At 41.6% G+C, this 25,096-nt stretch overlaps 1 protein-coding gene across 8 annotated transcripts in view; it reads right to left on the reverse strand.

Annotated features, from left to right (window-relative positions):
* GATAD2A (GATA zinc finger domain containing 2A) overlaps positions 1 to 25,096 on the reverse strand; it is a 71,812-nt gene that overhangs the window by 8,797 nt on the left and 37,919 nt on the right. For 6 of the 8 annotated variants that reach the window (XM_067312652.1, XM_067312650.1, XM_067312655.1 and 3 more), the window contains 6 exons: positions 21,140 to 21,283; positions 15,850 to 16,121; positions 4,716 to 4,845; positions 4,030 to 4,161; positions 2,396 to 2,485; positions 69 to 200 (listed from right to left, as the gene is read on the reverse strand). In XM_067312652.1, the coding sequence (XP_067168753.1) occupies positions 69 to 200; positions 2,396 to 2,485; positions 4,030 to 4,161; positions 4,716 to 4,845; positions 15,850 to 16,112 (747 nt within the window). In that variant the 5' untranslated portion in view covers positions 16,113 to 16,121; positions 21,140 to 21,283. The remainder of the gene's footprint in view (positions 1 to 68; positions 201 to 2,395; positions 2,486 to 4,029; positions 4,162 to 4,715; positions 4,846 to 15,849; positions 16,122 to 21,139; positions 21,284 to 25,096) is intronic. The other 2 variants (XM_067312654.1, XM_067312656.1) reach the window with 2 other exon arrangements.

Consider the following 25,096-nt stretch of genomic DNA (forward strand, 5'->3'; position numbering starts at 1 on the left):
GGATAACTAAAAAAAAATAGTTAAGAAAAGAAAAAACAGAGTATATCTACCACGAGGCAAATACTTACCTGTGCACCTCTGACAAGAGGTGGCATTACTATCTGTGTGTTTTGCTGAGTTCCTAACTTTGAAGAAGTCTGCTGCCCACCACGGACCAATGGAGGAGGAATAACAGTGCCTGGTATACGTGTAGAAGAGGTCTGCAAAACAGAAGATAATTCACTTTTCTTTTTTATCCTGGCATATTTATATACATGCTTTCTTCTGTTGGTTAGTGTGCTGCTAAAGCAGTATCCAAAATCTTATGTAGCAATACAGACATATGTAAGGATGGGAGAGCAGTCTGGCTACATGCTCAGAGATTGTTCTCTCACATCCTGCATGGAATTCAAAAGGTAAAAAGCAGTTCTGAGTAACATTTTTCAACCAAAAAAACATGAAATTCAATAGCTCCAGAACTGCTGTACTGCAAACACTGAAGAGGTGAGCCATAACTGGAGTGAGAGAGAATGGGGTACATGAAGGCAGCCCCAGGAATATTCATCTGCCTTTTGTCTCTCCTCTCTGGCTGATGTGATGAATGCAATATCTGTCCTGAGCCAATGGAAATCAGGATCAGAAAGATCCAGGAGAAGACTGGGCCAGGCTGGCTTGGGTTCAAAGAGAAGTTTATTTTTTCTGGGAGTAAGAGAACAGGGAATTACAAAATGCTATCTTCAAGGAGAACCATGGGCCAGGCAGAAGCTGCAGATGCAGGAACCTGGGAAGGTGAGAGGAATGGACACACACATGTATGTGGGAAGGAAAGAGGAGAGTGGAAAGGGGACAAGCTTAAAGAAAAAAAAAAAGGTAAGAAAAGGAGTCAGGCTAGAGACATTTGAAAAACTGCTGTCCATGCTTTCTGGGCTGCAGACTATTAAATCCTCAAAGTTTCTCATAATGTTATAAAAGGTGATATGGTTTCATGCACCACTCACATTCCAGCAGATCGCTAATGCTGTGCAATCTCGTTTGAGACGCCCTGTTCAAGAGCACTAAACCTCTCCGTCCCATTAATGTGGTTTCGCACATCTCGCCACTTCCCTCACTCAAGCCCCAAACTGACCATCATCCATGAATTGAGACTTCTAAAAATACCAAAGCTCCTACTTTCACTACTTATTATATGTATGCACATGTGCACATTTAGTCAAGGGAGAAGTTTTATCCATTTCTGTTATGCCTTTTAACTAAAGATGAAATGTTAACCCAACTCCTACACACAGGAATTAATAGAGTTTTTACAGTCAAGCAAAAGCAGATGGAGATTAGGTTAATTTGCCCAAACACTGCAAATTAGACAGAATAACCAGGATTCTGGATTCTTAGCTCCCAGCTCTCTGCCCTGACCACTGCCACATACAACCAAAGTTTCACTGCCTGTTCGCTGAAGATTTAACGTATGGTCCAGTTCCTCTGAAAGTGCTGTCTGTAGTGAAGGCAACTTGCCTCAAGGAAGAGATTACTCAAAAACTGACAAATTGCTTTAAGTTTTGTGAATATTTCCTAAAGTGATAGAAAGGTTAACCCCTTCCCCCCAGTATTGTTGTTTTAGGGACACTAAAATAAATTTAGAACATACAGCTGCAACTTTGATTTTTTTTGTTGCTGAAAGACCAACATTTTCAAATGACATGTTGGCATTTCTTAAGTGAAAAATTTTTGTGCTGAATCAACTTTGAAATTTGTTTGAAATGACTCCAAGGTAAATAACCAAAAAAGTTTTAAATCCCAATGTGAAAAAAATTATTATAGCTCAAGAGGAAGATTAGGCAGACAGGTGTCAATTTGCACTGTGTTTTTTTTCCACCCCCCAAAGCTTTCCAATATTTCAGTTAATTTAGTCTAAACCAATACCTTTTCCACTATCAATTGCAAGTTAGCCATCAAGTCAAGAAAAAAAAAAATCCTACGATTCACTCAGCTCTTACAGTTAATCACGCTGAGGGCAGAGTTAAGCATCTTGGGGGTACAACAGGCTGCCACAGTATTTCTATGGCAGCACTCCACGACATCCTTTCTGGCCAAGGTCCTTAGCACTAGTAGCCTACACGTATTTATCAGCAGAGTGAATTAGGCCCTTCAGGATGATCAGCCACTGAAAGATAAGCTTATGAGAGTTACCTGCGGGTGACATCTTACTTCTATCTCCCACCCCATCAGTTCTTAAAAAGCTTATAGTGGGGTTTGTGGGAGTTAGCATTGGATCTGTTAAAAAATAAAATTAAAAAAAAAAAAAAATAAAAGGTTTCCACCTGGATCCAAGCTATTTATGCGGAAGGATCGTCTTTCCTGTTACTCTGTGTCCTCCTCTAGCGCACAGCCTAAGCCTGGCAGCCTAGCCCACCCCACTGACCTGGAGGGACGGCTTGCCCGCAGGAACACTCTGCGTTCCCCGCACCAAGGGCGGAGGGGTGGCCACAGCACTCCCAGAGGAACCAGCAGGCTGGAAGAGGAAAAACCAGAAAGAAAGCAGACGAGTGTAAGGGTGTAAGCAGAATCACAGAAGCTAAGGGAATAAAAGCGTTTACCTCCTTGCGCCTTAGTAAGAGATTCTTCAAAGACTGTGGTTTTCCCCCACCCCCATCCCTTTCTTCCTCCAAGCATCTAAACATGCGTATTTAAATGAAGACGTTATTAGGCAAGTATAGATAAGATTATATTAAAAAATAAATAAAAGCGCCTATGCACCAAAAGCACAGCAAAGTAGAAATTGATTTTAATAGTCTTGGCTTATAGCCTACTTCAGTCTTATCCATCATTACTATTGGTCGCAACTAACTAAATTCAAGCGTAATATAAAGTGAACAATGTTTAAGGAAAAGATTTCAGATATTAAGAAGTTTAGAATATGCCATTTCACTCTAATTAATTCAAACACCCAAAGTTCACTCGCTCAGCATGCAGCAATGAATTGTGTGAGGCAGGTACTTGCACTGGTTTTAATTCCATCTACTGAAACACGCCAAAGTCCAGAAGAAAGACACCAACAAAACAACCAGAACCAATCAACAAAGATGTACTAATATCCATCTGCAGAGTGAAGCACACTTAAATCTATACCTCGCCCCCCATCACAAAATCCATCAAGTCAGCAACACATGCTGTAAAATAAAATAATTAGTTGCTATTGTTACAGACACTTGAAATTTATCCTGAGTCTTGGCAGCAGTGCGTGGGGGGTTCACACCCCCCTTCTCCTCCCAGCCACCTCTGCTCTTTTCCTACCACCCGCCACCTCCACCCTTTGTGCCAGCATGAACAGCCTAAGGAGGGAGCCAGATCAGGCTACTGATCTGACAGAAAGGTCATCTTTTTTGCTGGGTTAGTTTCCGATAGATCAGTTCTCTCCCCAGCACTGTGCGTGATGGGAGGAGAAGGGAATTCAGCGTGGGAGGGCTGGACCATTCCTTCCAGGGGCTGCCTGGATTTCTGACTGATTAAAGCGTACATCTAACCACAGACTTACTTCACCTGGTAAGACGTGGAATCCAGATTTGGAGTTCTGCCACGCACTATAAAGAATCAGCCATCAACTGCCAGTTCCCAGTGGTTGGGATTCAAACGCTTTAATAAATGTGCTGACAGGTAAAGTTATTTGCAAGAATCTTCTCCAAATGTGTTTAATACTCTCTACACTGCATTAAGGACTGCATGCAGTGTTTAATACTTTGAAGTATATTACATTCATAAATGCATCTAGGTTTCAATAAAAAGGCCTTTGGCTTTTGGACATGGTTGCTAGGACGACTGTCCTGTCATTTGGTTCGGACAAAACAAAACCAAAACACAAAAGAAGAACCACACAAAAATGAATCATTAACAGGATAAGACCCCACAAACTTCATGAAGATTTTATGAAAAGTGAGATGTGTTTTATCTGAAAGCTATGATATACTCTGTAGGTTGGTTATGGCAACTGCCATAGTTGCTCTTCTTTTTTCCCATTCCAAAAGACAAGATGATAAATATCTGTAGGAAAATAAATACCTTCTGAGTAGTGGTCTCCTTCTGGATTTGACTTTGCCGTAACTTTTTCAATAAAACAAGCTTTGCTTCTTCTAACCGTAACTCTTCTTTTAGTTGCTTAATCATTCTCTCACGCTCCTCTGGACTGCTTTTCTGCAGGGCCAGTTAAGGCAATACAGGATGGGAAAAAAGGGAGGGGGAAGAGGCAAAAAGATACCATACAAGTTATGACAAGAACTTACAGCAGTGTAATTGTCACGTATGTCTTAATATCACTGATATGCCTGCAATATGTGGGCATAAAAACTATAGAAGAACTATAGAGAAAGAACTCTTAAAGGCAAAAAGACTTTCAAGAGTTCTTCACTAGTAAAGTGAGTAAACAAAGTAAAATGAAGTCTCAGACAACAAATCTGCATTGGGCCATGCTGCATAAGGAATACTGCATCCACAATATAAACTTCACTAAAAAGGCAATTCTGGAAAAGGTGCACTTTAGAAAGATATAAAATTTAAGGAGGTAGGAGCCAAAAAAGAGGAGGGGAGGGGGCATCGGTCTTTAGCACAGCTTTAAGATTCCCTGCTTGCAAATCAATCTTAGTGAAGCCATATATCCACCTGACACTGATCGCAGATACACCTGCAGGAACAACTGTGCCATCTCTAGACGGCACAATCTAAAGTTGTGTCAAGCCATGCAGACTCACCATGAGCGCCTCTGTGTTGGTCTCTTTTAATGCTATTTTTGTTAAACCATTCATTCTAGGGCTAGAAGGTTCATTGTCTGATAACACTATAACATCCGGGGAGGGTACTCTCTTCTCTCTCTTTATTTCACTGTAAATCAAAAGAAAAAGCAGAGAGAATGAGTTAATAAACAGACAAACTACTTCACACCGCATTGAAAGTAATGTTATTTAGAAGCTCCTGATAAGATTAATCTTGAATCTCTTAAATTCTGCACGTTTGACATGAATGAAGTTGATCAACGTTCACTTTTGCTGTGAATATTAAACTTACAATTACAAAAGCATGTCATTAGTCAAGATGCAGCTACAATAAACAGGACTGGTGATTCTCTCAGATTAGAAGCTTTGCGCCAGCCATTCCACCTCACATCAGCGGCATGGTCTTCTGGGAGCAGCAGCTTTGCTTGTACCGGGGGAAGCCCATCCACCCACCCATCCGTATTCCACAGCCAGCCGGTTCACTTACTGCTTCTTCTCCTTATGTGCTGAAAGCCGAAAAGCTACTCCCAGCCTCTTTTTCTTTTCCTAATGCAAGTGTTTGTAAATTGTGACCTTCTCCCACAAAAGTTATTTATCAGAATCTTAATGAAACACAAGCAATTCATGTATGCCACACTTACATAAGTTTAAGTACTTAATGACATAATCTTCTTTCTACACCAACACTAACAGATTCTTTTCTTTTCTGTTACTTACCAGTAGAAGCCCATTACAGTCAACACACAGATACACACATCTGCGAAACTTTACTGAAAACTGCTGAAACACTTCCAGATGGATATTGATTTTGACCTTTTATTTGGCTTTAATGCTCAGTGTCTTGAGAGATGGCTGCATCTTGCACATGATTTCTGGACAGTGAATCACCTCTCAACTCTATCGCGCACAATTATCATACCAGAGCAATGTTTTGAACTACACGAACCAGAAGGGACAGAGACAACGTGATTTCACAGACTACAGCACCATTCTTTCTGCTGGATAGTTTTACTGGACATTTGGTAGCTGTCCTTCTGGCTTCAGACATCCAGCACAGGTCATTTTCTGAGAAAATTATGAATGGAAGCTGAAGTGAAGAGTAGATGATCTTTGAGCCTTTGATGCTAAGACTTGGGATTTCAAACTATAAAGCGTAAGTATTTCAGAACAATGTTGGTGGCACATGAGAACCAAGAGATTTAACAAGTGTTTTACAGGAACAGGACAGCATGGCCTCCTGCACTGCCCGGGAAACAAGGAGAGGGCCTGTTACAGATTCAACACCCAGGAATTTTAGGACACTATATTGCATATAATTATTTTTTCTTGCAACCCAAAAACAGAAGTAACAACAATAAAGTTAGTAGTGAGAAACTTGTAAATGAGAAACTTTCAGCAGGTTATGCATTAGATAAAATTCTTTTAAAAAATTCTATAAGCAAGATTAAGAAGATATGTAATCACCTATTAGAACTCATACAGAAAAGAACAGAATGAGCTAATGCATAACTAAGAGTGTCTTATATTATTCACGAAGAGGAGATGTGCCATGTGTTTTATTTTTAAACATCAGGCAATTACTTCTTAACTCTAGAAATAATCCAATAATAATAATAAAAAAAAAAAAATCAGAGAGGTCATCTTTTTTACTGATGCAAACAGTAGTCATGCTGAGTAATATCACTGAGAAGTTGTGCACCCCGATAAACCTTGCAAAACATACACTTTCAGTAAAAACTCATGCCAGGTCAATCAGTATTCTGGACACTGCAAAAACAGTACTAAATATTGCAGCAATTAGCTTTTTTAGTACAATTCCCCTGTTAGTGAAAAATAAAGGAAAAGGTAGAGAAGTGTCCTCTAGAGGGCACAACGAGCCAGTAAACTCGAGTCATTTAAACTCTAAGGAGGTTTCAAAAATAACAGTGGCACAGGTGAAATACTTCAAGCTTTTACTCCATCTTAATGCACCAAACTGGCCCAAGTGGTTCTTAACAGGGGCCTAACTGTGTCAGACCAAGTTCCAGCTAACTTGGTCTTCTTTTCCTGAAAGCAGTCAACAGCAGGGCTTTAGGGAAAGCATTCAGGTATGGAGCCAGCCCCTTCTGGATCCCTTTCAGACAACAGCTGGAGGTTCTTAATATGAAGGACCAAGATATAAGTGGAGTCACTTCACTTGCTTTCCTTCCTCCCACTTTTGTTTAGGTTACACCCCTCCCATGAAAAGCAAGTTACATTACCTAAAAAACCATGAGATTCATGTAACTGTGGGGATTTGAGCAGACAGCGCTTGGAACCTAAACCAACACATTTTTGAAACGCAAAGGATCTTTTCATCAGCTCCACCCTTTAAATAGTTTCTACCTCTGCAGGGAGTAAAACTGCAAAGAGCTATGGAGCCGATACATCATAACTGGATTATATCCACAAATACAATGCTAGCTGGCGCTATGAAGATTTTATTCAGCTACGGACTACGCGGCTAAACGCTGCAGTTTGGGAATTCTTTGTGCCCACTCCGCAAAGTCACAAGCTCCCGCCACGCGGTCCGGTAAAGCGACAGCAGTCGCTACGTGCTCAGCGTCTGCAGCCGTGCAAGAGATCAGCGAAACTTCGGAGCCGCTAACCGGGCCGCCACAAATTCCCCCGCGGGAGCCCATCGGCCGGCGTTGGCGACAAGCCCCCCGCTCCAGGGCCACGGGACCCCGCGCTCTGCGCTGCGGCCAAGGACGATGCTTCCCCCAGCCTCGCCGAGGGGGCCCGACCAGGCCGCTCTTCCCAAACTTTGCCGGAGCCGCCTGGGAGAACCAAGGATTTTTAAACTGCTGGCGGGAGGCGATGGGCAACAGTTGAAGCCTCCTGCTTCGGGGGCGGCGGAGGCCGAGGCGGTGGGTGCCCGTGTCCCCCCCCCCCCGGCACCACGCTGCTCCCTTCCTCCCGGCTCCGGGGCCCCCGCGCCGGGTCACGTGGCACGCCGGTCACGTGACCCGCCACGGCGAAAACCATGGCAACGGCCAGTCCCAGCCGGTGGTGCCCGGCCTTCATTTTGTGAGGTGAGGTCAGGCTCAGGTGCCGCGAGAAAATGGAGCGGGCCGGGCCCGGGGGGCGCGCGCCAAGGGGCCGCCGGGCGTTTTTCCAAAAGCGCGGAGAAACGGCAATAAAAGCCACGAGAGTCACCGGTTTGCTGTGTGGATTCCTCATCCCCTTTTTTTTTCCTTTTTTTTTTTTTTTTTTTGGAGACCTTGAAAGAAGACACTTGACAACTCTCAGCCTCTGCCTCCTGCTTTTTCAAGATACTACAGGGAGGGGGGAAAGCAAAAAAAAACAAAAACAGAAAAACCTCAAACACCCCAAATCCATACAGCTTAATCGTGAACTAGTCAAACAACATATGTTGGTAGAAAATGACAAAACACCTGAAGCAAAACGTACTCGACAAGAGTTTGCATTCATCAGTGATTTGAATACTGCATCTTTGGGAGGGAAAAGAAAAGATCTGATGACAAGATTAAGACGGTGCAACGAGCACCCATCAGAGCCCTTGAGAAAACCTGGAATTTCATGGTTAAAGAAACAGATCGAACAGGCGGATACGGCAGAACAGCCGCCGCTCCCAGCCCCAGGAACCGCTCCCAACGCCTCTCTGGGCACCCAGCCGAGGGCAAACGAACCCCAAACCGGGATGGGAATCAGTGGGCCTGCCCCAAACGAAGGGGCCATTGGGCATTACCGCATTCAGAGGCTTCCTGGAACCCATACGATTTCTCTGTTTTTCAAGATACATTACAATATTCCTGACAGGTACATTGTAATGTGCCAGTGTAATAGAAGCTGCATTAGAAACCACTTCAGTCAGAGTTTTCATATAAATATATAAAATACACACACACACACACACACATATAATCTCAAATAAGACTATCGCTCTCAAATTTCTCTACAAAGCACAAAACGCAGCTAAGAACGGCGCACGTTTGCTTTGATTCTCCAAGTTCTCCTACCGAGTCTACGAAACCGTCACTATTTATCCACACACCAACAGCAAAAACAACCAAGCTGCTCACGTTTCACAACTTACTACGTAGCCTACTGCATTCTCCATAAAAGCAGTAAGCAGTCAGATCTGTATCTAGGACCATCTACCACCTACACCAACGAGTGGTTTTGAGTCTGTTGACATGAGACCTCACAGAGAAAATCCTTCCGGGGGGGGGGGGGGGAGGGGGAAGAGTCATTTATTTATCTATTTATGAAAAAAGCAACACGTACTGACCACAGCATCAGTCAATCCACCTTCAGTGCCCTGCAGCATGACCAACTGCCCAGCGGCTGAGGTGGCATAAGACTGAACTACAGAAACACTGACCAGATCTCTGCAAAAGAATCTTCCTTCAGAAAGAAGTTTGCTGTATTCTTTTGTTACCCTGTGCATAAAGCAAGAAATTCAAAACAGATGTTTCAGAACAAGGGCAGACAATGGAAGCATCACCACTTGCAGAAAAATACTGCCACCAGCAGTTAATAATTTGGGATAGCTGCCCTGATGCTATGACCTTTATCCCCTGAAGCCATCAGGCATATCCTTTAGCTAAATAAAGACATAGTTTTATTATGTGCCCTTCAGCTTTTATACGTGTTGCTGTCTCAATCACTTGGACTCGATGCTAGAAGTCAAAAGCAGAGTTGCTGCCTAGCAGCATACGTATTTAAGCATCATGACAAAAAAAATACAATTTAATAGAGACCTTGAAGAAAGAATCCAACGCAGACCTCCTAAGTCACTAAGGACCCTCAGAAAGAGTTCATGCTTCCTCTAATACTCTATTTAAAACCTTAGATCACAGAACAGATGTATCATGCTATTCGGTAGTCTTCCTCGGTATCTTGAAGCATCCTCACTCCTCTAGGAATTTAGAGCAGAACAACTATTCCAAAAATGCCCCAAAGCAAAAAACAAACAAAAAAACAACAACAAAAAAACCTCTCCCCTAAAGACACTGTACATTTATTTATTTTTTGATTTGAAGGAAAAGGGGTCATCCAGTTCAAGAGACCTCAGGTGGCTGAACCCATCCTTAGAGGTTTGCGTCCATTTAGGTGGGACAGAAGGAAGACTAATTAAACTTTTGTCTTGAAGATGATGCATCTGAGGCCTAAAGTATCTCAGGATGGACTCAACTGTTGTAACAGATTCACCTTCCTATGAGGCAGGAGTCTAGATCAAGTATGAATAAGAAAGAAAAAGTTACAGACTTGCACTAAAAAGAAAAAAAGGTGAGAAAACCCAGGAACTGCTGGCTCAAGCTGACAGCATCAGAGATACGCAGTGACATTAACCGAGGGACTCAAGGATTTCAGCAAGCTGCCTTTCCATTCCTTCATGCCAATCCAGAAACACAACCCAAAAATAAGCTTCCTTTCACAGACCAGATCTTATTCATGCTCTAAAATGCCCTTTTGGTTACTTTTTCAAAAAGGTGAGAAAAATAAAATCAGTGATGCTCATTTGATGAAAGTTACAAACTACTGATCTGAAACGTGAGATTCCACGTTTCGGAGCAAGACACCCGCAGAGCCTAATCTTGTGATATCCCAACATATCCTGTCCATCCACAGGTAACCGAAGGAAGCACCAGAACTGTCACTCAGACTAAAGCTTCATCTACATGAGCAAATAAGGAACAGTTTTACTTCAGTCCATTCAAAAGTCCCTTGAATACTGTCATCCAAAAATATTTGACAAGGAAGGAGGACAAACAAGGGAAGAAAAGCAATGGTGGGGTAGATTTTCTGGAGATGTTTTATCTACATGAATCAAAGAAGTTGTGATGGATCTAGAGACTGTGGTATGACACTGAAGCAAAAGAGATTTCATTCCTTCCTTTGCACCTAACGGAATGAGATTTTATTAAACTATATCTGCATTTAAAATAAAATATCAGAACTCCACAAGAAACTTTGGCATCAAATTTCTTATAACATCCCTTAACAGAACACACACATAATGAGGTATTAGATAAAACATACATAAGCTGAAAAGGAGATCTAAAATATGGGGCTGTACCACATTCCCAGTTTCATTAATGGGTAAAGATCCTATTACTCTTTATTGGCACCAAGGTAACGCTGATCACAGTTAATTCCAGTAAACTGGAGAGTTCGGTTAGCCAGAAACTGCACCATGATGTGTTTAAGAACATGGTAGAATTCCAGAGCTCAAATCCAATATTCAATCAATTCAAATCAAATATTTGTCCAGATTAAAAACAAAAAAACAACACACAACAAAAAAAACACACTCAGAATCCCTCAAAGCACTGAAATTTAGCATCCAGACCCTAATAAGAAAATTTAGAGCACAGCCACTAGGCCAACTTTTAATACAAGTTGTTTTGAAATTGTAAGAAAGTTATTTTTAATTGCATTGTACAACAAAAGGACAACATGATTATTCTGAGCTTCCAGAGCAATGCAACATTCCCCAAGCACACAAATCATAACCAGCAAGACCTAAAATTAAAGGGAAAAAAGAGTTCAGATAGATTATTTGTCTGAAAGCCCTGACTGTAAAGACAGCTTACAAATTCTCCACTCATCTTTCCTGGCAGTTTTCATTTAAGCAAACAAGCAGTGGCTTAAGTCAAACCAGTTCACATATAATTTCAAGAAGCAGGAGCTTAAAGCAGTGGGTATATTTGATATGTGCCTGTAACAGACAGGAGACAATAGACGGGTGCAAGCATTCTTTGTGGAAAACAAACCAAATATTTCAAATGCAGACTTTTTGGCTTATCATACTTCTATTTTTAATTGGAAGAAAAAATATTCTACAAGAAAATCCAGACTGTAGCTTAATGTGAGAAGAACACATAATCCCTGTGCTGGCCTGGGGTGAGTTACTGTTATTATTGTTATTTTTAAATAAGAGCCCACCTGATACAGAATCTTGGGAATCATTTCTGTTAATCAACCAACCTTAAATTGTTTTAGATCAAGCTACAATTAATATAGATAAGATAGTTTACATGAAAACTTACTACTCTTGGCAAATAGAGAAAATACAGGAATAATAGCAAGATGTTCAACTGCTTAACAAGTTTCAGTTCACTTTAGGGGGCACATGTTCAGTCTAAGACTGTTGACAATATAAAACAAAAACTGGGGAGAGCTATGTAACACCACTGTGCAAACTTTGGATACTCCAAGCTAACAAGCCAAATAGCCTCACAGCCACCTTAATAGAAGCACTGCTCACAGCTGTCAGGTAACAATAGCCAACTTTTGTATTTACATTTTACTAAAAATATCACTATTGTCATCAGGTTTGTATGCTGCAACAAAACCATTTTCTTATTCTCACTCCCCTTTCTTGCATCACTGAGAAGTCTTTGTTTTTAATACTATAAAATGAAATATATTTGAAGGTGACATATTTGGGAGAGTTACTGTAATTTCGAAAAAAAAATATTGGAAGTTGGTTTAAGACAGCCCAGTGCAACCAGCAAGTGCAACATAGCTACTCACAGGGTTAACTAGCACCCTTGTCTGCAACCCCGTCCACCCCCCCCCCCCCCACTAAATTATAAACAAGGTTTTCCTAGAATTGGGATAACCTTACACTGCTCCTGAAGGATCCTGACACTTGAGCTCCAGAACAGGGGACAATTTGTCCTCACAGACAAGTTCGGAGACAGCAGCTCCTGTTCAGATAACCATTTATATCATTGTGACCAGGGATCGTTTGTGGCCTCTGTCAAAACTTACGATGAGTACACCAGAAGTCATGAGCTTAGCAGTACCACACACACAATTAGTTTATTTTGTCCGATTCAGGAAATACTATTAAAAAAAAAAATCTTAAAAAAATTGTCAGAATGTGTATTATATGCCTACATTAGATGAAGAGTGCTGAATCTGAAGGGCAATAAATGCAACGTGATAGAGAAGGCAGCACAATCCAAGAAAGGCTTCGCCAGAAGCGTCACCCTCAGACTGGTATTACATTTGCCCTGCATTGAACCCATACATTTAAGGGCAAGGAAAGAGAAAAAGTGAGATAAAGGACAGAAGAAAGAAAACAACTTGAGAGAGTTAGAAGATGGCAGGATTCAACCAAGTTTTGCCAAATGCTCTTTCTTTCTAGCACCCATATTGATGTAAATCAATATATTCACACAAGCAAGATGATTTACATTATGCTCTTCTCCCATTCCACTGCAAGTGATGCATGTTCTTATCAACAGAGGAGGACTCCCTCCTTCCTCCCATCCCTTCTCTGTAGCAGCTCTAGTATAATTGCACATCAGCATAGCTAGTTCTGAGTGTTGCAAAAATGCCATGTAGAGGAGCAAGATTTTGGTTTGGCCTTGTGTGACCTCTCAAAGACTTCTACCACTACAGACGTCCTTCTGTTTCTTCTGGCATCAGAAGATGTGCTCAAACCAAATACTATTTTTAACTTTAATTTCAAGGTCTAGAAAGAGAATTAAAAGAAACTTTTTTCTGGTGAGTTTAATACAGAGATATTGCCAAGTTCATATTTCAAATCTTGAAAAATCAACTGATTTCAGAGAGATTATCCATTCAACCAGCTTTACATCAGCTAAACTGTGATTATTGCTAGGCTCCCTTTTCCAAGGAAAATATTATGTTTCCAGTTCTAAAAGCATTAAGGAAGTTTAAAAGCCAAAACACCATACATCACTAAGCATGAATTTATCCAACCGAGAAGTTTGTAGCAATTCAGGCATTTTAAGCAACAGATCTTTTTCATCTCTTCAGAAAATCAGTTCAACTGCTTTAAAGACACAGTCTTATGAAAGCTGCAAGCTAAATTCCTCTAAAGATCAAAGGTCTGGAAAGGTAAGTCCCACACTTGGGGGAAAAAAAAAATCCTTATGAAGTTAAGATTCTCCTCCCCTACAATGCCAATTTTATTCTTATATATGCAAGAGATCAGATTCATTCAGAGACAAGTTTCTTCTGTATCACCAGCATCTTAAGAGTCAGATTTCATTCGCTTGGAGATATTTGCATCTTAAGGTTGGTATGCAGTGCAGGGCCACATTTATGCTCCAGGAGTGGAAACATGCGCTGAAAAACCAATGGCATCACCACCAAGCGGGAGCAGAGCACCAGAGCCTGGGAATCAGCTGTGGTACTTGCAGAAATTGGCAGAATTTCTGGTTCATTCTTCGTCAGTTGAGAAGACCCACAATTCAAATCCTCAATATTAAGAGCTTTATACACATATATACTATTAAAGGTGTTCTAACTTAGAAACAGTAACCCAAGAGAGGATCCACAGCCTCATGAAATTCTTAATTAAATTTAGTTTGGTTAACTTCAGTGGACATGGGATCAGACGCCTCTTACACAAGAATATTTTTTGTGTAGGGAAACATTCTTCTCCCCTCTTGTAGAAACTAAATACAACAATATCCTATTACCACCTGAAATAAGAACACTGTAGAGAGAGAGGATGTTCTCTCTTCTAATCTAAATAGAGGTTTTTGCTCCAGATGCTTTCTGGGAAGTTGGGCATATATCCTTTTGTTCATCATCCCATCTGTGGATCTTACAATACAACAGAGTAGGAACACTCGCACACATTGCGAGAATATTATAAATGTGCCCTTATGAATTCATGAAGGGAACATGCATGCAGGGGCAGGTACTGTAACAAGAATGTAGTAGTCTAATTTATTAGATTTCTGTATGATTGATCTTTTTAAGATATTCTTCCAAAAAAGGAGTATGCATACCTGTGTTAATTAGCAAGCAGTGATTATGCCAAAAGACATCTTAAGAGATTTACTCCTAGTCATGCAACTCTGACATGGAAGTCAACCTCCTGTTACCCCAATTAATTAATTCTGTATAAGACAGGTAAGTACATCTTAAATATCTCCTTGAGCAACTTTTTTAATTGCCCCTTTGGCAGAAGGTTTAGGAAGAAAGCTGAAAACTATCACCTTCCCTCAATCAAATTGATGGAAAAGGTCTCGTTTTACATGTATTGAAGCAATAGTTGGATAAAGTAATATGGCTCTTGCAGCCCTAAAATATTTTTTTAAAAGAGCATCAAAAGTAAAGAGTAGGAAAAGTTTAGAGATTAATTGCCATTAAACAGCAATAATCCTCCCAATAATCCCTGCATAGTTGATAAGAAAACTCACATTTTCAGTTTTACACCTCAAATCTGTACTTTTGTAGTACTTTATATTCAAGTAAATATAGATTTATTGCTTTGAGAACTTTAACTATTTAACCCATTTCAGACCAAAAGGCAAGTCTCTCAAATCTTATGTATTACTCTGACATCAGTTGGTGTCAAAACCAGGAATAAACCAGGCTTCTAGACTTTGTTCAGTACTGTGACCACTAGAGCTTAATGCACTGTAAATTAGAAGTTAAGACCTTGAAGAGTCAACATCATGTTGACAAATTGTTTTAAAATCTTGGTACAGATAGAATCTGGGTTAGAAATATGGTGGAAGATCTGGAACCTGGCTTTTAAGTGACACTCAAATCTGTAAACCAGAAGGACCTGATTCACTTGTGTATTTCAAATACAAGTCAAAGGAAAAGCCTTACATTTTTGTAGAAACAAGATTTTCCCAAACTGATCACCAATTTTGAATGTTCATGCTTTCAGATGTCAAAATTCAGAAATCTTAGAGGCCTGACTTTCAAATAAGTATGAAGAATTTGTCTTATAAAAGTTGGACTTATTCATACATGCTGCTCTGTCATGTGTTAGATGATCATAACCTGTTATTTTCCTTATATGACGCCTCAAATTTTTTTTAAAGTCTTCCTAAAGTGCATCCACTTTGTAACTTCTACATTTTTCTGTTCAAAACCATATTTCTTTACTCAACTGCTCATCACAGCCGCTACTGCTGTCAAAGCTTGTGAGAAGAAAAATGAGTAACAAAGTTATAGAGAACAAGTTGTTGAATGTCAAGCAGCCAAAGCTGCAACATACACCTAAACTTTTAATTCTACTTTTAAGACGCAGAGAACTCATTTCTAGTGCCATTTCACCACATTTACTGTGCAGGTATCCCAAACACTATAGTGCAGCTGCAGCATCTAGGTTCCAACTCACCTTTTTGAGGTACTCATGTCCACGGGTTCATCGCCTGTCTGAACCTCTACTTTAATGGTTGCTTTCACTTCTCCACCTTTTAATAATCCTTGCACTTTTCCAGCTCCAGGATCTGTTTTTATTTTCATGTCACCTTCAGCATTTATATCTGTTCCTAATAGTCCTTTCTCCATTTTTATTTTTTTACTGTCCACATCGTTATGCGTTATCTCACGTTCTAATGCTCGTTTCTGACTTCGTGTCCTGCATGCTTCCTCTGTCATTGTGAGACTCTGGAGAAAGAGGAGACACAAATGAGTTAAGAGCATTGAAAAAAGTAAGTTGGACAAAACACCTTAATTTCAAAACAGGGCAAAGTACAGCGGTTACTGCACAAGAAGCTCAGAAAGAGCAGTAACAGTTTTGCCAGTATGTTCACTTACCCTATCTTCAAAATACATCTCAGTCTGAAGTTATTAAGCACTGAGCATCCACTGTACCTACACTTTTTATGTTAAGCAAAAAAAAAAACCAAACCCAACAACAACAAAAAAAGCAAAGCAAAACAAAAACACACACATGCACCCAAACCCCACTAAGTAGAAACTAGAAGCATGAAGGATAAAGAAAACCTGTATTAGAGTCCAGGAGAATATACAAACCCACACGATTAAAAAGTTTGGATCGTTACCAAAAAGCAGGAAGAATGTATGTATTTGTCTCATATGCAAATAAAAGTAATTACAAAATCCTAGATCAGAATCTCTCTGGGAGTTCTGCCATGTATTTCTTAGGACTATGCCTGATTGCAAGTTTCAGAAATCAGATGTTACGGGGAAAAGGACCACCACACCCTGCGTGAAGAGAGTCTTCCATATTTCTTTACAGCCTGCCACGAGACATTAAGGCACTGCCATTGTAATATCCAAGTTGATACTTTCTTCCCTCCTAATGAATGAGCCAGGCTTTTCCAGGGCTGCACAGGAAGTGCTCAACTCCTGTGGGATCACGGTTAACTCCCTGCATGCCAGGGGCGCACAAAGTTTGGCGGCGGGCGAGCTTTGCCATCTCCGCCTGCCCTCCTCTACCTGCGGACGCGCGCACCGGACCAGGAGCTGAGTCAGGCTTTGATCCCATGACATCACTGGGCTCCACATGACCCTTCCCAGGATGCAGCCTGCGAGACAAAGCACTTTCCAGAAACCAGTCTGCGCCGGCTGCCGGCAACCCGGCGCGGGGTTAACCCTGCAGCCGGGCCGAGCGCCGCCGGGCCGGGCCGGCGCAGCCCGTCCGTCTGTCTGTCCGGAGAGCATCCGCCCTGAGAGCGGAGCATCGCTGCAGCCCCGGAGCATCGCTGCGCCCGGGTCCCCGCTGCACCCGGACCACACGCTTCCAGCGGGGGGTGCAACATCACCCCCCGCAAAAAAAAGTTTCTCCCATCCCAGATTTTTCCCCCCCCCCCTCCTTCTTTCCAAATAAATGGATTTCAAGAGTAAGGCCAACACACAATAGTTGGACGAAGTCTTTGAAATTTTTTTAGCAGCGCACGACTAACGTAATTACGCAACATCGCTAACCTCTGCTTCTCCCTCCCTCCCCCACCCCCCCCCGGTATTCGACAATGTTGCGTATACAGTACGTGAAATCGCAATTTTGATAGTACAAGCCTAGAGCAAGCGAGAGCGGTTTCTTTGCACGGATGCTGGAGGAATTATTTTGGAAAAAGTCATAGTCAATACACAAAGTGCCTCCACTCAGCTGATGTGCATTTACAGTGTGACCACGCTTGAACTTGAAATAATGAAAAAAAGGTGTGCTCTACAGAATGGCCAAGTTAATTTCGGCATTTATGAAAGTGAATAAACAGCACACAATCCAGGCGGAGCGCCAGGAGCACCGAGAGCTTTCGCATGGCTCGGGCAGTCCACCTCGGCTGACGTGCAGCAGCCTCGCCAAAGCCCCGCTCAGCCTCAGACAAAGTGCTCTGAAAACACACGGCTTTTAACTGCAAAACCTACCTCCATTTAAGTATCGCTGTTGACAATGAGGCAACGCAACAATTGTTTCTCTCTGAACCAGGGATCGGACAATCTGGCCAGGAATCACAAGCCTTATTACTCTTAACCTGACGCAAACCCATCTGAACCCAGGACTGAAACAAAGGGCTGCCCAGCGTGCTACTGCTCAGCTTATCGAGACTGAGATTTGCCATTAATCACCGTGGCTTTCTTGATCAGCGCTGTGAAGCAGGCCTGCTTATTCGGCAGGCAACTTGCATAAAAAACAAACAAACAAAAATCCCCACCTGATCTGGGTTCCTGTTCCAAGATCTTCATATTCTCCCATCTAGCACAGATGGGAAGCAACAACCCCCAAAGTCGGCGCTGATCGCAGGGCAACAGTGGCCGGTGGCCACAGCACTTCAAAAACTTAGGCTCCAAGTTTTGAGAACATTTACTAGACGCTTGCTTTCTTTTTTTTGCCCCTGTTTTGGGGGAGGATAGGGAAAAAGCTGTATTCTGAACTATACCCAGGTTATTTTGTAATGCACCGTACAGGGCAGCCAGGAGGTTCTAGAATTGTGCAGTTACTGCTCAATCTTTCTAGCACACAGTAACATCAGAAGCAACAGAGACGATCTACATCTTGTATCGGCAGCAAGTTTTCTTTAAAAATTAATACGGAGTCAAAAATCCTACCAGTAATGTAAAAACAGTTAATGAATAAAGATCTGAACGCTTTAACGGGCATCTCTGTTTTCTAACTAGCCCAGACAGCTAATCTCAAGGAATGATGGAGCCAGGCAGATGTCCAGCACTACATTCAGACTTTCTCCAGCGGCAAACCCTTCTTGGGCAACTCCTCACAAAGGTCGGACCAAACAGATTAACAGCCCTTACAGAAACGCAGGATGTACCTCTCAGTGAAACCCTTTACCATTATATATTCTGTTGGACACCAACAGCCCAACAGCAAATAGCTTTTTTTGATAATCAAACCTCGCAGCTTCTACTTGCCTGGAAAGGAACCTGTTTAGGTTCCTTCATCTCTAGGTTTAGACCGCTGAGCCGACACAAGGCCAGGAATTTGGAACTCTGCATCACCTGCGAGCAGTTAATAAACTTTAAATCCTTTTATTTTTGCAGCATTATCTTGCACCCTGCAATTCCTTCACAAAGTAGGAGCTGCCATTTGTTCTTGCAATGTCACGATCGCTCCCTTATCAGATACTGACAACTTAAACTTTTACTTGGAAACGGCTTCACCTTCCTTGTGCATTCAACACTCGCACAGCCAAAAGGCGACATCTCACAAGGTCAGTTTTCCTTCCAGTTATGGCGCTGCTGCTATGACAACTTTTGCAGACTAAAATTCAATCCAAGTTTTTGTTAACAATCTGCAGTATTTTGCCACAACAGTGTAGTCTGGAGAGTTGTGTGGGGACAGTAACTGCTAGATAGACCATTATTTGTAGCACAAGTGAAACGCTACGTTCAAGATCTACGTTACCAGAAAGACCTTGGGACTAGATTGCACTAAGATTTTACAACTAAACCTGAAGATTATTGCAAGTGCAGGCTCAAGGTTTATATATACACACTAATATAGAGATCTGGTTGCACAGTTCCCCTGCCACCACAATGTTAAGTCATATTTATTATAGATGAGCCTTAAATGACGCCCCCTAGAATAGCTGTTTTAACTCTTTCAGGAAACAGTACTGGAAAACAGTTTGTTAACATGCCTGCATATATGGAGAAGCCTAAAAGAAAATTTAATGCAGTATAATAGTATGGAGGAAAAGGGAGGAGAAGACAGACAAAATGAGTAGGATTTCTTAAAAGACACTTCTGCCTCTTCTTTTCAGGAAAAGAGATGAAAACTGGTAACATCAGAAATTTTTATGGGAATCGCGAGTTACTGGGCCCCATCCGCAAGTCAGAGTGCAGCACGAAGCAGATACACAGTTCAGACAAGTCCCCGCAGGATCTACTTCACTTAGCATTACCCACAGCGGGCTGTAGAGCACATCCCAAAACAGCTTGAACTGCAGACCTGTAGGACAAGATTAAAACCAAAAGCTCCGTAAGCGTGCCACGGGAAGACAGGAGGAGCAGGAGGGCACCTGCCCAGTCTAGCACCAGCACCGAGAGTGTCTTTATTACGGAGCTTCTAGAAGGAAGTGAGCTGCTATTTGCACAACCAGAGGGGGAAAAAAGAACCCCAAACTGCCCTGGGAAGAAAGTTCCCTCCTGATGGCAAATCTGGCAATTTGCTTAATCCTCAGCGTGTGAGGAGAACATGCCAGTCAATCACACGAGACTTCACCACCCCTGTTAAATAGCACCTTACCAGTACTCTGTGACCCATCCTTAGTGCTTACAGAGATTCCTCCCTCCGCAGGCAACCAGACTAATAATTCCTGAAGCAGAACATTGCTTATACTTGGATTTCACAGGCAGAAGAGGAGGAACGTATCCATATGCTCAAAGCCTGTATTCTCTACTGTGTTTGAATGCCTGCTGGATTTATTGAGATCACACACATTCAACCACTTGATTCCACTAGATGAGAATAAATCATCTGGATGTTTCAAAATACCTAGGTTAGGAATTCATCAGATAAGTATAACAGAACACTTCTGAAGTTATGTTATTTCCCAAACCCTCACTTCTCCTCCTCAAACATTTATAACCCAGAGTATAGACTTCTGACGCTCATTAGTGACAACAGAAGCTGATCGACATGAACAGCAAACAGGTTTGGTTCAACACATTCTGCACGATACCTTTGATTTTACAGATGGAGGAGAAAGTAAGGATTACACAGTAAATTTTAAATTTTATGGAAGGTTCTGCTTTTTATTATGAGGAACGACACAGCTCAGGGTGAAGTGCCTGGAATCTAAACAGCCAATACCCTGTCTAAAGTGCTATCACTGTAACAGATTAACTACTATGATCAATTTAAAAGGGAGTTTAGTATATGATATAAAATGCAGTGAACTTCTTGGACTGCAGGCCACAGGGTCATACTATCACACTCAGCTACTTTAAAGTCTTGTCAAAAAAATCACCCAGACTGATTCGCTGCCCTTTAAGTATAAGGACAACAAAAGAAAACCCCAAATCTTCTGCGAGTTCATAACCTATTCATGCTACCCTGTTAAATATTATGGACACCTGTGATTTCACCTATATGCTTTCCATTTGGAAAAGCATCAAAAGAGATCTCTTGCTGTCTTCCAAATGTTCCTTTCCAAACCCTTCCTCCCTCAAAAGAGCAGAGCAGCAAGAACAAAGAGACAAACCTGGTTTGATTCAGCTAGTGTCTTTTCCAACACGGATGTGTATGACAGACTCCTGTCACATACTGCCCAGAACGCCTCCCACTTGCAAAGATGGCAAAGGATTGGGAGATCCTGGAACAATTATCTGCTTGCTTTCTTTTGCCACTGTAGGGAAAAGTTACAGAACAGGAAAAATTCAATAAGTTCCAGCTTAAGACTTGGGAAATTAATTGCTTTGTGATGATTTTCCAGATGTGTAATCCAGCCTGGAATAAACCAGAACAACTGCAGAAGTCACATCTGGCTTACCTACCACTATCTGTTTAGAGCACACAACCAGGTAACGGAGGCAGCACCCAAAACAGTTTTCAGAATACCACCGAGCAAACGCAGAGAGCACTGACACAGTGCTCACAGATAAAAACACAATTAAAAAGAGCACGTTTGGCTTGCAATTTGTAATGAACACTTCCACTTTTCCTTACATCACACATTCAAAACAGTTCATATCACCTCCTCTCTCCTCTCCCATTCATGAATTATGACTTCTTTACACAAACTGCAGGTGATTCCATCATAGAAAAGTAGTTAGGTATACTCTTCTAGTGCAACTTAGTAGCTTGAAATAAAATGGATTAGAGGTAGAATTATATTCTGACTCTGCTAGAATCCATTAACATTTCTGGTGAGCAGCAGCAGCAGATACTGGTTCAATACAGACCATCTATAGAAGGTTTTGAGTCTGACAACAGACACACACTGAACAATCCAGCAACGTGCTATTTGCTTTTCTGGGTAGCCAAAAACAAAGATCAACAACCCTCTTCCCCAGCCTAATCTGGAAACTTTTACAGTGAAAGGAAAAAAAAAAAAAAAAAAAAAAAAGGCAAGTTTACCAAAGAGGAGATGTGGAGGCTAAGACATGTTCAAGTTAACGCCTCGCAGTGAAAAATATTAATAGACCACTTCAGATATTTTCTAAGCGTAACTGATCAAAATTAAGTTACCGACTTTGAACAGTCGCTCCCATTCAGCGCATCAGACTCGGATGCACGAACTAGACAGGCCTCCTGCAAGGGCAGCCAATGCAGGCAGCAGCACGCGGAGTTACCTTGGATCCTCCGCACCCCCTCCCCACGATGCCTAGAAATTCCATTTCTCTTTGCAGGATGCAAGAAGTTGCAATGACAAGGCATTGTTTCAACCAAGCCTAATTTTTTGCTCTGCCATAAGTATTTTTTTTTTCTTTTTATATGCACACTGCTATCTAAGCCAGAAGTGAGATGTGCTGGAAAAGGTCATATTAAAGTTTTATATATAAACATGGGTGTGTATGGTGCACACACGTGTGTGTACATATTAATATGTGCACACACACACACACACACAGAGGAGTTCCTGTCCTTGCCATGTAGATTTTTAGGAGAAACTTTGTCTTTCTAAAGTAAGAACTGGCTGTTTTTTAAAGAATAAATTAACTCAACTGTAGTAGGATAAGAACACTGGTTATTTTGTGGGTTGAAAAAAAAATCCCACAGCTGAATTCAACTGGACAACCGAAAATCCATTCCTTTTTCTATTAATGCAATAAGAAGAATGATAGCAGCCAGAGGTAGGTTGATTAGTTTTCTACGTTAGCCATTATTTCCATACCATAAGACTTAAATAGGAAGAATTAAAATGCTGAAGTTTTCCTTCAGTTGAAATGACAGGGACAGAATAACTGCTTAACAGCCAATTTGCTGCTCTCACCAGAAATCCCTGGGAAAGCAGTCCCCACCAGGCAGGAGGCACGTCCCAGCCCCTGGGTGGCTGAGAGGCACCGCAGCCCACGAAGGGTTAAGCCCTGCCATTTTGGTGCCATTCACTGATATGTCCATTAAGGGTGTTACATAACAAAATGGCAGACCTTAACCCTTCCCGTGCCGCGCTCCCACGGTGCTGAGCTGGATGTGAGCACACCAGCCCCGCCAGGAAACCACAGCACCTTTTGGGCTGTGAGGTTTTTTTTTTTGTTATTTTTTCCTTCCCCCCCCCACCATAAGCTTTGAGGGGAAGAATAAGGGATCTTGTTTAGGATTGCTAAATACTTGCAATTAAAAGCAGAAAGAGCCCACAAAAGTTTCATCTTTGTCACCTATGACACATATTTAAAGACAGCAGAGAAGAAAGTTCTCTGCTAGGGAGGCGACAGCAGTGAGCACTTGCAGGCAGCACATGAATGATCCACCAGCAGATTTCAGCAGAAAAACATCACAGGGACACCAGCCCCGATGAATTTCTAAAGGAAAACACTGAAGATTTGGGGTCTCGGAGCACTAGTCTGCCCTAAAAACAGCAACAACACCCCACGACTACTCCTGCTGCTTAGCTTTTGAGGCAAGGACCTGCAGCAAGTCACTCTATACCTTGGTGTGCATCTTGCAGAAGCTGCTTTTATTTCTCATCCGAGTGGCCAGGCAACAGGAGGCAGCTTTAACATAAACACTGTGCCCACAATGCAACTGCTCGCAGTCATTAGTGCGCTAGGAAGCAATTCAGCCTCAGTTCGCCCAAACATTTACTAAAAATCGACAGACAAACATTTGTGGAAACATCTTCAGGTCAAGCTCAGAACACCACAAACCTTAAGTTCTGTACCTGGGCAGAAATGAGACTTTGGTAGCTGAAGTCCCACTGCATTAAGAGAGTCACCGTACCGCTCTCCGCAATACTGGTACGAGCTCGTCTCAAAAAAAAAATCACTATTACGACAAAGTTCAGCTCCATTCCCTAAAGCAGCCTATGGTCTAATTGCTATATAAGCGGTCTGCATATCGCGAAAAGAATTCACAGTTCTTAACAGAAAACTCTATGTGCCACACAGATTATATTTAACATGTAGCCGTGTAAATGTAAACCAGCTATTAAATGCAAAAAACAGTCTACAAATTTTCTATGATTTTGTAATGACTTCAGAAGTGTTCAATGTCAAGGTGATCTTAGAGTAAGAATTATTAAAAAGTTTTTTTTTTTTTAACTTGCACAAAAATAACAGGTTTTTCTCTAAACATCTTTTACTAGTGTTGCTATTCTCTCATCAGCATATCCAGCCTAAAATTTCAAAAACAAAAACAAAACAAAAAACCCACTTCCCAGTTCTGCCATGACGATGCACATTCCTCAGTTTGCCCTGCAAAGTGACATCAGTTTTTTTTAATGTTCTGTTATAGTGATTCATAACTACAGTTTCCAGGATTGAACTAGACAGTTCGCTATGGAGTTAGTTTTTGTCACCTCTGAGCTGGCCAGGGGAATTCTACCAACCTCACGTAAGAGGCAGCTAAAGAGGAATAAGAAAGTCAAAATAATTTAATTTAAAAAAAAAAAGGGCAAAAAAGCAACCTTTTAATAAGGTCACCATCTTTACACTTATTTAAGCTAAACTCTTCATCATTTAGTAGCTCACAGTAAAGGGACTTTTTTTAATCGAGAGAAGTGGGAAAGGAGAGCAGCTGTTACCAGAAGCACATGGCCTGACTTCAGCCTAGCACTACAGGTTGTGACCTTTCCTAAGGTATGGATTCTCCAGCCCCATCAACCCTCAGAGACATTAACTAGCGATTAAAACCTGTTTGTCCAGTGTTTGACTCAAAAATAAAACCTTTCACTTACAAATCACTGCAATTTTATTTAAACTTCTATTTGATATGGGCAGATTTGAACAGCAGCATTGCAGACTGCAATCACATCCTTCCCCCCTCCTCCCATTAAACGTTTGCTTCTTATGAGAAAAGGGATCTAGGTTGGTTCATTTATTTTAGTGCAAGAACAGCAAAATTAACATCTTCAGATACTCAGTCACAACAACAATCAGCTTTTCTAGCACCACATGCTGTGTATATTGTAATACAGGCGATTCCTTCTTTTTCTGTATTTTAAAAAGCGTAAGAGAAGGCTGGCTTTCTGCGCACACGGGCTATCCGAACTGCGTTTAGC

This window comes from Apteryx mantelli, chromosome 30, assembly GCF_036417845.1.
Source record: "Apteryx mantelli isolate bAptMan1 chromosome 30, bAptMan1.hap1, whole genome shotgun sequence".
NCBI classification, from domain to species: Eukaryota; Metazoa; Chordata; class Aves; order Apterygiformes; family Apterygidae; genus Apteryx; species Apteryx mantelli.